Source organism: Episyrphus balteatus, chromosome 1 (genome assembly GCF_945859705.1).
Source record: "Episyrphus balteatus chromosome 1, idEpiBalt1.1, whole genome shotgun sequence".
NCBI lineage: Eukaryota > Metazoa > Arthropoda > Insecta > Diptera > Syrphidae > Episyrphus > Episyrphus balteatus.
Genome location: NC_079134.1, coordinates 27,939,530 through 27,950,956, shown reverse-complemented (window position 1 = coordinate 27,950,956; position 11,427 = coordinate 27,939,530). Strand labels below are relative to the sequence as shown.

Genomic DNA, 11,427 nt, shown 5'->3' with positions numbered 1-11,427 from the left:
ACTACAGAACAAATCAACAACGAACGAAATTCATTCGCAAAAACTTTTCGTTGCCTATGTGGCTCTGCATTTAATAAACAAATTTATCCACAAAAAACCATTAAAATAACCAAAAACAACTTTCCATGTGTTAATAAACTAATGACTAGTATAATTTTAATATTTTGTGACCAAAATAACTACATTCCATTGTGAAAATATAAAATTACAAAACCTGTAAAAACAAGGTGTTTCCGCAGTGTAAATCGGTGTTAAATTCTTTAAGTATGCAATTAGAATATATCTGAACTCTTCTAACATCCTAGTTCAAATTAGATTAGAAGATTCTCTGATCTCCTCTAACACATTTACACTGGCATACAAAATTAAATATTTGTTGTTTTTTTTTCTCTTATCGAATGAAAAAATAAACAAAACATTTTTTCTTTGAAATCAAAAGAATCTTTAAAGAAAATGGAAACACCCCGAGAAGTTCATGGTGCCAATGTTGCATCGGCCACATCAACAACTGCGACACAAGAAGGCACCCGCCAGAACAGTCTCGAACGCATTCAACTCCGCAAACAAAAAGCCTTTAATCTCCCTTTGCCCCAACAATTGGCAAAGTTATCCATGTATTCCGCCTGTCAGGTGGAAAACTGTCGTTGCACTGGCTGGAAGACACTCCAACAAGAGAATCGCCAACGCAATGTTGAGAGCTCTTATTGCCCCGAATTCTCCGAGGAGTGTCGAAATGTTGTTTGCAAGCATCCTTTGCAAAATCACATCTCTCACTTGGATGGCATTTCAAGTGATCAGATGAATGAACTCCTCGGAGCTATAATTGACATGGAGAACTTATTTATGAGCATGCAACGTGTCGCTGATGAAGACACAAAAAAAGTCTATTTGTATTTATTTCGATTGCTAAGACAATGTGTCATTTCAAGACAAAAAGCAATCATTCGGGGTCCGTTAGGGGATCCCCCATTTGAAGCTCCTTGTATAGCCAAAGCGATTTCTAGCTTTGTCTTTTACAAATACAATCATTTGAGTCAATCTGAGTTAAGTACCATGACCGAAGTCGCTAAGACATTCCTTAATTTCCTTAACCATTACAATTTTGAGGCACCATCGATACGTCGAGCTGACTTGACTCACGAAGACGCATCGACATATAAAATTAACTACACTCGTTGGTTGGTGTTTTGTCATGTGCCTGCATTCTGCGATTCCTTGAGGCATTTTGAGACATCTCTCGTATTTGGAAGAACTCTTCTCAAAACTGTTTTCCTTTGCATGGCACAACAATTGAAGAAAAAATGCATAACCGAGCGGGATCGCTTCCCAGCTGATAAAAGAGCTATAATCACACAAATGCCCAAATTTTTGGAATCTCTTAAAGCTGAAATATTAAAAGATGATTCACCTATATGGGATCAATCATATCGTCCGCCGAATACATTTCTTTCGCAGCAGAGAAAACGTCAACAAGAAGCTGCAGCTGGAGCGCTGAAACGTCCAGCTGAACCGGCTTATAAGCGACCGAAGAAAGAAACCGATCGTGAATCGGATAATGAAGATTTGTCTGATGAAACAGTTTTGAGAGCTATAAAGATTATTTCAGAGTCAAAGAATCAGGCAAAAACTGAAGTACTATTTCCGGTTAATGTGTCGAGAGATGAAACAGTTAAGGCGGAAGAGACTCAGGGACAAATTCAGTTTCATATTGTTGGTAATTCATTGTCACAGCCGGTGGAGAAACAAACAATGTTGTGGCTTTTGGGTAAGTAGAAAGGAGTCTCTCCGCCATTTGAATTGAATTATTAGATAAATATTTATTAGCACAGTATTTAGGCTTATTAACAAATTTAAAATTTTAATATTTAAGTCTTAAAAATTCCACAATGCTTCTCTTAGGTCCAATTTATTCACACTCCATTAAATTTAAAGTCGCCATTAAAAAAGGGAAATTTTAAAATTTGTATGCGATTTGACAGTTTTATAATTTTTAATGGAGCCTTTAAAAATAATGGAGAGTGAATAAATTGGGCCTTAATTCTTTTAATATATGTTTCACATTTTACATGACTCGGAAATTTATTAAAAATCTTAAAACATTTGTATATACATATAAGGAAATTTTGACCTCTGGTAGTTTTAAAATTTGGCAGTCTTATATCATTCATATTTTTAAGTACATACGTTGAACTTCACGAACATACTTTAATTTTAAAGACAAACATTAACATATTCATTAAAATTCTTTGTTTAACGGTAAGCCATTTTAAAGCTTCTAATTATGTTAAATTGACGTATATTTATTACATTTCAAAATGCTTCTCATTGCTTTATTTTGCATTTTTTGAAGCCTGGCAATTGAACTTTTATTACATAAAATCAAAATAGTTGAACAATACTCAAAATTCGGTTTTACAATGACATTATAAATAATTAATTGCTGTTAACATAACAAAGTTATATCTTTTCTGATTCTTTTTAAAAAACCTATCGTTTTTGAATTTTTTTTACAAGTGTTTTCAATATGACTTTCATATGTAAGTTTGCTATCTATCATAATACCAAGGTATTTAATTTTATTAACTTTTTCTATGATTTGGATTTCGACTACTAGATTCCCATTGAAATTGAAACAAGTTTTATTTGACAATAGCATACATTTAGTTTTTTGCGCATTTAATTTAAGTTTATTTTGGCATATCCATACATTATTTAGGTGTTCTTGCACTTTCTTGTGACATTCTTCAATAGTTTCTCCAGCAAAGTAGATCAAAGCATCATCAGCAAACAGGGCAAATTCACAGTATTTTAAGTCGTTAATGTAGATTATATACATTAGAGTCCCCAATACAGATCCTTAAAGAATTCCCAGGTCAACATAATTTGGTTTTGAAAAATGTCCATTTAATTTACATTTCTGAATTCTATTTTTGAGATAAGTCTTAAACCAATCAAGTTCAATGTTTTAAATTCCATATTTGTTCAATTTACTTAACAGAATTGATCGGCCAATTGTTTCGAACGCACGTTTCAAGTCTAAGAAAACACTATAAAAAAATGTTTGTTCAGAAACACTTTCTTTCCAGTTTGTTAGAGTTACAGGTACTTTCACAAGAATGCGCTTTTCAAAAGACAGATTGTTTCAATTATTATTTTATTAATTTCGAAGTAATTTTCAAATTGTCGAAAGGCAATTTTTTTCTAAATTTTTTTCATATGTAGGTAAACTGTTCACTGGTCGAAATTCATCACATTTTTTTGTATTTGATATTTTTTCAATGGGACACACTATATAATATAAATTCTTTCTAAGAGTCTGGAAAGACACCGTTTTAAAAAGATTTGTTGACTATCGACTGTAAAGCTGGTCCCAATAGGTCAAAGTTCTCCAAATATATTTTAGGACACAAGAAAGTATAATCTCTTTTATTTTTTAACTGCAAAAGCACAGAGCGGATATCCATTAAAGAAACTGAACTGAATTTGAAAATATATTGTCAATCTGTTATATTAGCACAGAGCGGATATTCATTAAAAAAAACTGCAATGAATTTGAAAATATATTGTCAACCTGTTATATTATCAACAAAAGGTACAGCCGAAATTGAGTTACTGATTTCATTCACACTATTAATAACGATGTTGTCTGTGAAAGTTCCGAATTAAAATCGACACATGTTATCTTGGAATCTTCTTTTTTTCAATACATATTTTTTAAATTATCCAACATTTCTTCTGAACTGATGCATTATCAACTCTTTCTTTTATATATTTGCGTTTACACTGAATAATTTCTTTTTTGTATTGGTTTCTTCCAATTGTGTAGATCTTCCAGCCTTCATCAAATTATCTTATTTTTCTTTTAGTTATGCAAATAATTATTGAACCACGAATTTTCACTAGATTTCGTAATAACTTATTTTGTAAATTTTTCAGTTACAACACTTAGTTTGTTAACAAACTTGCTTGCTGCAACATTAATGTCAACAACGATTTCATTTGATACACTCATAATTTGACTGTTAAAAAGTTCACGATTGAAGTCATTTTTATTAGATATACATATTTAATTTTTTTAATTTCATGAGGGTTGTTTTTCACTTTCACACTGCTTTTTCATATTAATTTATCTCTTCCTCTTTATTCTCAGGTCTTCACAGTGTGTTTGCACATCAACTTATTAAAATGCCACGTGAGTACATAAGTCAATTGGTCTTCGATACAAAACACAAGACTCTAGCTCTCATCAAAGATGGCCAACCAATTGGCGGAATATGCTTCAGACCATTCCCCACGCAAGGATTTACCGAAATTGTCTTTTGTGCAGTTACCATGAGCGAACAGATGAAAGGCTATGGATCTCATTTGATGCATCATCTCAAAGACTACAGCATTCGACGTGGCATTAGGCATTTCCTCACCTATGCCGATGAGTTCGCCATCGGTTACTTCAAAAAACAAGGATTCGCTAAGGACATCAAATTGGCTCGTCCAATTTATGCTGGATATATCAAAGAGTATGATGGGGCTACTCTAATGCATTGTGAACTTCATCCCAGCATTAATTACACACAATTTATTTCGGTGATTCAAAAACAACGTGAGATTCTGAAAGAACTCATTGCACAGCGTCATAAGGAGGTGCAAAAGATTCGAACAGGATTGACTTGTTTCAAAGAAGGTGTTCGTGCTATTCCTGTAGAATCGATTCCTGGTTTGCGTGAGATTGGCTGGAAGCCACAGATGCGGGCTCAGCGACAATCTCGTCCACTCGAAGAATCTATTGACCCGGACAAGTTGGCAACTTCATTAGCCACAGTGTTGCAAGCTGTTAAACAGCATGCATCTGCATGGCCATTTTTAAGACCTGTCGTTGTGGCCGATGTGCCGGACTATTATGAGCATATAAAGTATCCAATGGATATGAAGACTATGAGTGAACGTCTGAAAAAGGGTTATTATGTAACAAGGCGATTATTTATGGCTGATATGGCGAGAATTTTTTCAAATTGTCGATTTTATAATCAACCTGATACGGAATATTATCGATGTGCTAATACAGTTGAACGATATTTCCAAATTAAAATGAAGGATCTCGGATTATGGGATAAATGAAACGAACAGCATGACGATATGAATTAAGTTAAACAATAAAATTGGTGGAAATTATTTTTTATAAGAAAATAATTTTAGCAGAAAAGAAAACTAAATCTAGAGGTGATTTATATATGTTTCGAATTTAAGTTTAAATAAATTAGAATTAAGTTATTGACATGAATTAAAATTTTATTTAACAATTTTTTCTTTCTTTTTAGTTATTTTCTAGAATATTGCATATTATTGCAAAAGAAGATTTTTTAAGTGTTTTCAAAAAGAACCAAGATTTGAAAGATTTGTAAAGAAAACGAAGGAAATAAGCGATTGAAATGAAGTCGGAAATTATCTGATTAAGGTAGGAAATTTTTATTTTTACTTGGTATAGAATTACAAACTACTTTGAGATTAATGCAAACTGTATATGAAACTTAAAAAAAACAACATCAATTAAGAGTTAAGAGTACAGATCAAAGCATTTATATAAATTCATTTCCAAGGCATCTGCAAAGCGGACTAACTTTGTAATACATTTTCTGGCCCTCCCTTCGAATAATAGAAAAATGCCAGTTTTTAAAATACCATTATTTTTTAATGAAATTATTAGCCAAATAATTTTTTTTTTAAATTTTTTGTTTCCACTAACGGTCGGGAGGTTATTAAAGTAATTATTTCAACTTGCAACTTGCATATATAGTTTTGTGTTCTGTTGAAATTACCACAATTATACTTTTTAACTTGCAATATAGTATAGCAACTAGGCAAGTTAAAAACTCTTTATAAAAATCGAAGTCGAGATATCAATCAGACATAACATTTCGGTGGTTTGGCATTCTATGAACCTAGAGCTATCCTCTAAACGCCTAAACTTAAGCATTTCCAACAATATTTTCGGTATTACTTTGAACAAAAAAAATTTTTTTTTTTTTTGAATCAGTCTAATGTTTATAAGTATATATTGTCTTTGTTTACCTGTTCTGTTTTGTAAAACTCGAAAAGAAGCCAAGACACATTTCACAAATCTTCCATATTATGCCTGTATGGCTCCAAAATAAAATGTAATACGAAAAAATTGCCTACAAAATAATAATCGATTATATGCGGGCGAGGACTATACAGTTATACACTTAAGTTTTTACTGTTCTGATTTTTTGTGATGTTAGAATAATGTGTGTAAAAGAAGTTAATTGACGCATCTCAACTTTCAACCAGATTGACCATATTGCGTTTTAGGCTAAATACTCCTTCAATCCGAGGAGCCAACATTTAAACAACAAAATCTGGTTTGTGATGAATGCCGGCAAACACATACAGGTAAACAGAAAGCCTACAAAGTGGCGCTAATGAGCTCTACAAAGGAAAAAAATAGAGTAACATTAGCTTCTAAGTAGAAAAAAGAGTTATCACGAGAAAAAAGCCATCAAAGAAATAGCTGCATGCTATAGAAGGAATGAGGTTCGGAAGTTCTACCAGAAGGTAGGTTATAAACCTAGAGCTGAAGCCTGCAAAGATAAACAAGGAAACATCGTATTAGAGTCGCATTATTTGAAGCATATTATTATTTTTGTATTATTTGAACTTCAAAAGCCCTTCGTCAAGAACATTCAACATCGAACAAATATTCACACTATGGGAGTTCTTGAAAAAAACCAGAACCCTCAAATCGATACCGATCACCTATTCATCCATTTGAAGGCATGTAAGATAGTATCTAGAGATACGAGCTGTAAAGAGCATTTCTAATCTAATTAACGATGGATATTGCACTCCGCTCTGTTAGGGTCAGCAAAAAACTCACCGAAACCTTTGATGTCAACAAAGGTTGTAGACAAGCTTACTTCTTTAACATCGTTCTTGAAAGAGTATAATAAACAACACTCTCGTTAACAAAAGAGGCACATATTTCCAAAGTCATACTCGAAAATAACACAGCGTAATGTGCAGGTGTGAATTATCAAAAACAAATCGACTTCTTTGGATTGAAACTTATATAACGGTTTTCTCAAGGATGCAATAAACAGAACCGGCCCATATTAAAATAAACCCACATTGGAAGCACCATCTTCTACATACAAAATTTGGTTCACCCAGTCGAAACTTCTGAGAACAAACATACAAAAAGAAAAGAACAAATGGACTGAAAACCTCCTCCTTATTGGAAGTCGGACACTATCGTCAAAAAGCCCGACTCAAACAACACGACTTCGTACACCCCGACTCATTGATCAAGTGGAGTACATTTGCCACCGAAACCTTAGGTGACCATAATCGCCCCTGTCGTAAATAATGAGGATTAGAGAAACAAGCGGAAACACATATACAAATCTAAATGGCTCTAAAAACCACCCCCAAAAAATAAAAAAAAATTCAATTTTTCAAAATAAAATGTCGCACATTTATTTTTGTATTTGTACTTTAAAGAGTTAATTAATTAATTAAAATTGAGATTTCTTTCATGAGATCATAATTGATATTCATCTCTAATCCATCGAGGATTAACATCACGATAAAATTCATAAAATTCTTCAAATGAATTTATATCATTCGGATCGTGTATCAAATCGATATCTGGTTCGGGAATAATATGTTCCAGTGGTGCAATTGGATCCAAAAAATCACCCAAATCGGGAGTAGGAACTTTATGATTTACAATATACTTTTTACGAATTGATGATTTCTTTTTCGGTAACAAAATAGAGTCGTTGACATTGATTGGAATGAGATTGCGAAAGATAGTCTTGTCATGGGGAAAGTTTAGTTTTTTTGAGATCTATAAAAAAGTATTTTTGTTAATAAATATAAATAGTTTAATAATGTATTAAACCTTTGGAATAACAACAGCTTTTGATCGTGGTGAGAGTTCGTCAATCGAACTTAGAGTTCGCATTGGTTGTCTATCCAATTGCAATGATTGCATTTGTCGACCCAATGCTAGAATTGTATTCAAAATGGGTTCATCGTAATTACCCGTGTTTTCTTTGTTGGCAGCTTCCGAGTAGATGAGATTTGTCAATTCATCACCCAAATCATTTGCGGTAATTGGATGTCTAATTACTGTGCATGGATTTGTTGTAGATTTTCTCACTGGAATTGTACATGTTCGATGGGTTTCGATGGTGGAAATGGTTTTACGGTTTTCTTTGGAATGTTTTTTCATGTTGGACATTATATTTGGAATGTTATATTTTTTTAAAAGATTATAAGTGGAAATAAATAGTTTTTGTAATACGAAAAAGATGATAGTGTGGGCGACAGATGTTCTAGTTTATCTGTTTTTTTTTGTGTTGTTTTTTGTTTGATTTTATAATTTGAAATGTCAGAAAAAGAAGCAGCTTCATAAAGGGTGCACTGTTGCAATAAAGTGAAATTAAGCGCCATCTGTCTGTGGGTAAAAAGTATCAATAAATGTAATTCAAGTTGCAGATGGGCATTAAATGTGTCGCTTTATATTTCGCTGCCTCAAAACTATAATGTTCTATGTTTCCAAAAAATGTTTCGAGAAAATCGACTACATACAAAGTTTGGAGTATCAGAATTTCACCCTTTATGTATGTATTTTTGCATGATAATAGTAAATTAACTACCGTAGCTGGATAATCTATCAATTCAAATGCTAAAATTTCTTTTTTGATGCTGGAAATCTGTTTAATTAACGTTTTTCTGTTTTGACATAGAACATTTATTTCATTTCCTTGCATTTCGAGTTGATTTTTTTGTTCTATGTTCGACATACAACATTATAGTAATGAGTATGGTATATGAAAATAACCAACTTACAGTCAAGACGAACAATATTTTTGGAGTAATTATATTGCTTTTTAAGCTTTTTTTTTTTTTTTTTTTTTATTAAAAACCATAAATTTAATGAAGTGCATCATGCCCAAGCAAGTTCAAAGATTTCAAATTAGTATTTACCAAGAAATTAGCAAAAAAATATAATTACACAGCAATTATTTAAATAAACATTCAAGTGAACCTTACTTACAAACTATTGCTGATTACTGTCAGTAACTTTTTCAAAAAAGCCATAATCGACTTTCCGCATGACCTTTCAATATTGCTTTAAAGGATTTTATTTTGGAGTCCGGCAGCTAATTTTTAAATGTTAAATGTTCTATGTAACTTAAAAGTAGTCATTTTTGTATGGGGTTGAAATGAGGCAAATTGTTGTATGTCAACTAAGAACTTTATAGTAATGAGTATAAGCCATTATATCCGAAAATTGAATATTTGTTTTGGCCATAAATATTGTATTAGGCCAAAACTAAAATTTTTGTGGACACAGTCTTGTAGCCATTGAAAAGACGAAAATTTTGATATAAAGAAGTCATTTTTTTCCATTTCTTCGACATAGAACATTATAGTTTTGAGGCAGCGATTTGTTTGAGAGATTTTTGTGTAAAATTTAGATACAGAAGATGAAATCTGTTTTGGTAATTGTGTACAAATTCGTTCATATAAAATGAATATAAAAATTATCAACAACCAACAGCAAATGTTTTTTTAAATTTAAAACAGGAATGTGTGTGAAAGTGAAATACCATTCAGGTATTTGAATCTAGATTGTTTTGATACAGGATTTGCAAGTTGTACATAAGCCATACCGTTTCCACTCTACGTCCACTCTACCTTTAAGGAAATTTTCAAAACGCGAAATTTGCACTGAAAAATCAAAAGTCGAAAAAATTCCAAAACTAAAATTTCCAAACATTTTAGCACTTAAACGTAAAAAAAAATAAAGGCCTAACTACATACACCACTTTTTGAAAAAGTACAAAAGTGAAAATATTTTTGTTCTGGCTAGCGCAATTGTTTTGTGAAAAAGAGTATACAAATTGTTTTTTAGACCAAAAAATAAGCTTTCTGCATCATTTGTTTTAATTTTCCAGCCCGGAAAACTATATAAAAATGCTTTTGAAAATGTTCACTTTTGTACTTTTCCACTTTTTGAGCCATTGTAGTTAAGGCTTAAGAAAGAAAAAGAGATGACATCGCCAAAGCCAATTTTTTATGATTTAAGGTGTTTTTTTTTTGTGTTAGCCCCACAATTAAAATTTAGTTAGTAAATAGTCAGAAAAACTCAGATGGTTTTAGTAAAGTCATATTTTAATTCGAGGAAACTAAAAAGGTGACTGTGGTGTATGCGTAATTTTTGTATAGCTTTATTTATTTTCATATAAATAATAAATTAAAAATATTTGCTTTTAGATATACATTATATTTATACATTATACATACATTATGTAAAGATCTCGAGGTTGACAAAAACTACAAAAGTTTTTTTTTGAAAAGAGACATTTATAGGTATTTTAGGGGACTTTGAATCTTTCAGTTAATAATCTGATTTTTGATTGTCTTCTAAATGCAATTGCCGTTTGAATTTTTGAAAATTTGAATATTTGGTATGAATTTTGCTATACATTTTTTTTTGGAATATTTCTTAAACGTAGAAACCATGATTTTTGGTGTGTTTCAAGAACTTGGGGTGCTTTTATTCATGACGGTTTTTCATTTTTGACTTCCTATATAAGAAAAAAAAAAAATTCTCTAAAAAAATTTTGAGGGGTGGAAAGACAAAAATTTTGGGTGGAAAAGAATGAAAAAAGGTGGACAAACGAATTAGACTAGTTTGGTCAGAACATTTTGAGCATTTGTTCACCCCCTTTATCTGTCAAATTCAGAAATCTGACTACGAATTGACAAATAGATAACGACATAAGAGGCTCAACCGAAAACATAAACTGCTGTAAAGTTTGAATGTTTCCCAAACTTGTCCTGAATGTGCAGCGAACATGTTCTGAAAGTGTCCCGAAAGTTACCCAAACGTGTCCCGTATGTGCCCCGAAATGTAACTTCGTTCTGTAATTTTTATACTGTGAAAAGTTGTCGTAAAACATTTTGAATCGAAAAGAAGTTCATGGTAAAAAATGAACTTCCTTTCAATGCACAGTGTTGCTCGATCACTTTCATACGCACTTTTAACGAATTCAATACAAATCGTATCTACTCGGGAAGAAGATCATGTGAGTAGATGATAGTACTAGATTAACCAAAACATCTGCTATTAGTAGACTACCACATCCAATGGAACAGGGCTTTAGATGTAATAATTACAAAAGGTCGGCCCTGGATAGCTAAAACTTACAATTTTTAATTCATAAAATCCGAGTACTACGACACAACGTTTAAAATATTTAGGAGCTTCAGTCTCTGCAAGACTTATTATAGCCTTTTTCACTAGACCCCAAATGAAATAATTTCGCAAATTAGGTCAGTTCAGAGCGCCCAAATTACGGCATACGACTACGATCATACGTTATCGTTTTGACGCTA

General features: G+C 32.0%; 2 protein-coding genes across 2 annotated transcripts in view; one reads left to right on the top strand and one right to left on the bottom strand.

Moving 5' to 3' along the window:
* The window catches only part of LOC129905100 (histone acetyltransferase KAT2A-like), a 35,665-nt gene continuing 24,238 nt past the window's right edge, over positions 1-11,427 (top strand). Inside the window, exons 1-3 of the mRNA XM_055980482.1 lie at positions 1-1,765; positions 4,151-5,217; positions 5,316-5,452. Of these exons, the coding sequence (XP_055836457.1) occupies positions 454-1,765; positions 4,151-5,115 (2,277 nt within the window). The 5' untranslated portion in view covers positions 1-453 and the 3' untranslated portion in view covers positions 5,116-5,217; positions 5,316-5,452. The remainder of the gene's footprint in view (positions 1,766-4,150; positions 5,218-5,315; positions 5,453-11,427) is intronic.
* Positions 7,466-8,392, bottom strand: LOC129905108 (uncharacterized). Its single transcript, XM_055980497.1, has 2 exons — positions 7,919-8,392; positions 7,466-7,864 (listed from the first exon to the last, which is right to left on the bottom strand). Exons 1-2 carry the CDS (start codon positions 8,258-8,260, stop codon positions 7,556-7,558), a joined length of 651 nt encoding a protein of 216 aa, XP_055836472.1. The 5' UTR covers positions 8,261-8,392; the 3' UTR covers positions 7,466-7,555.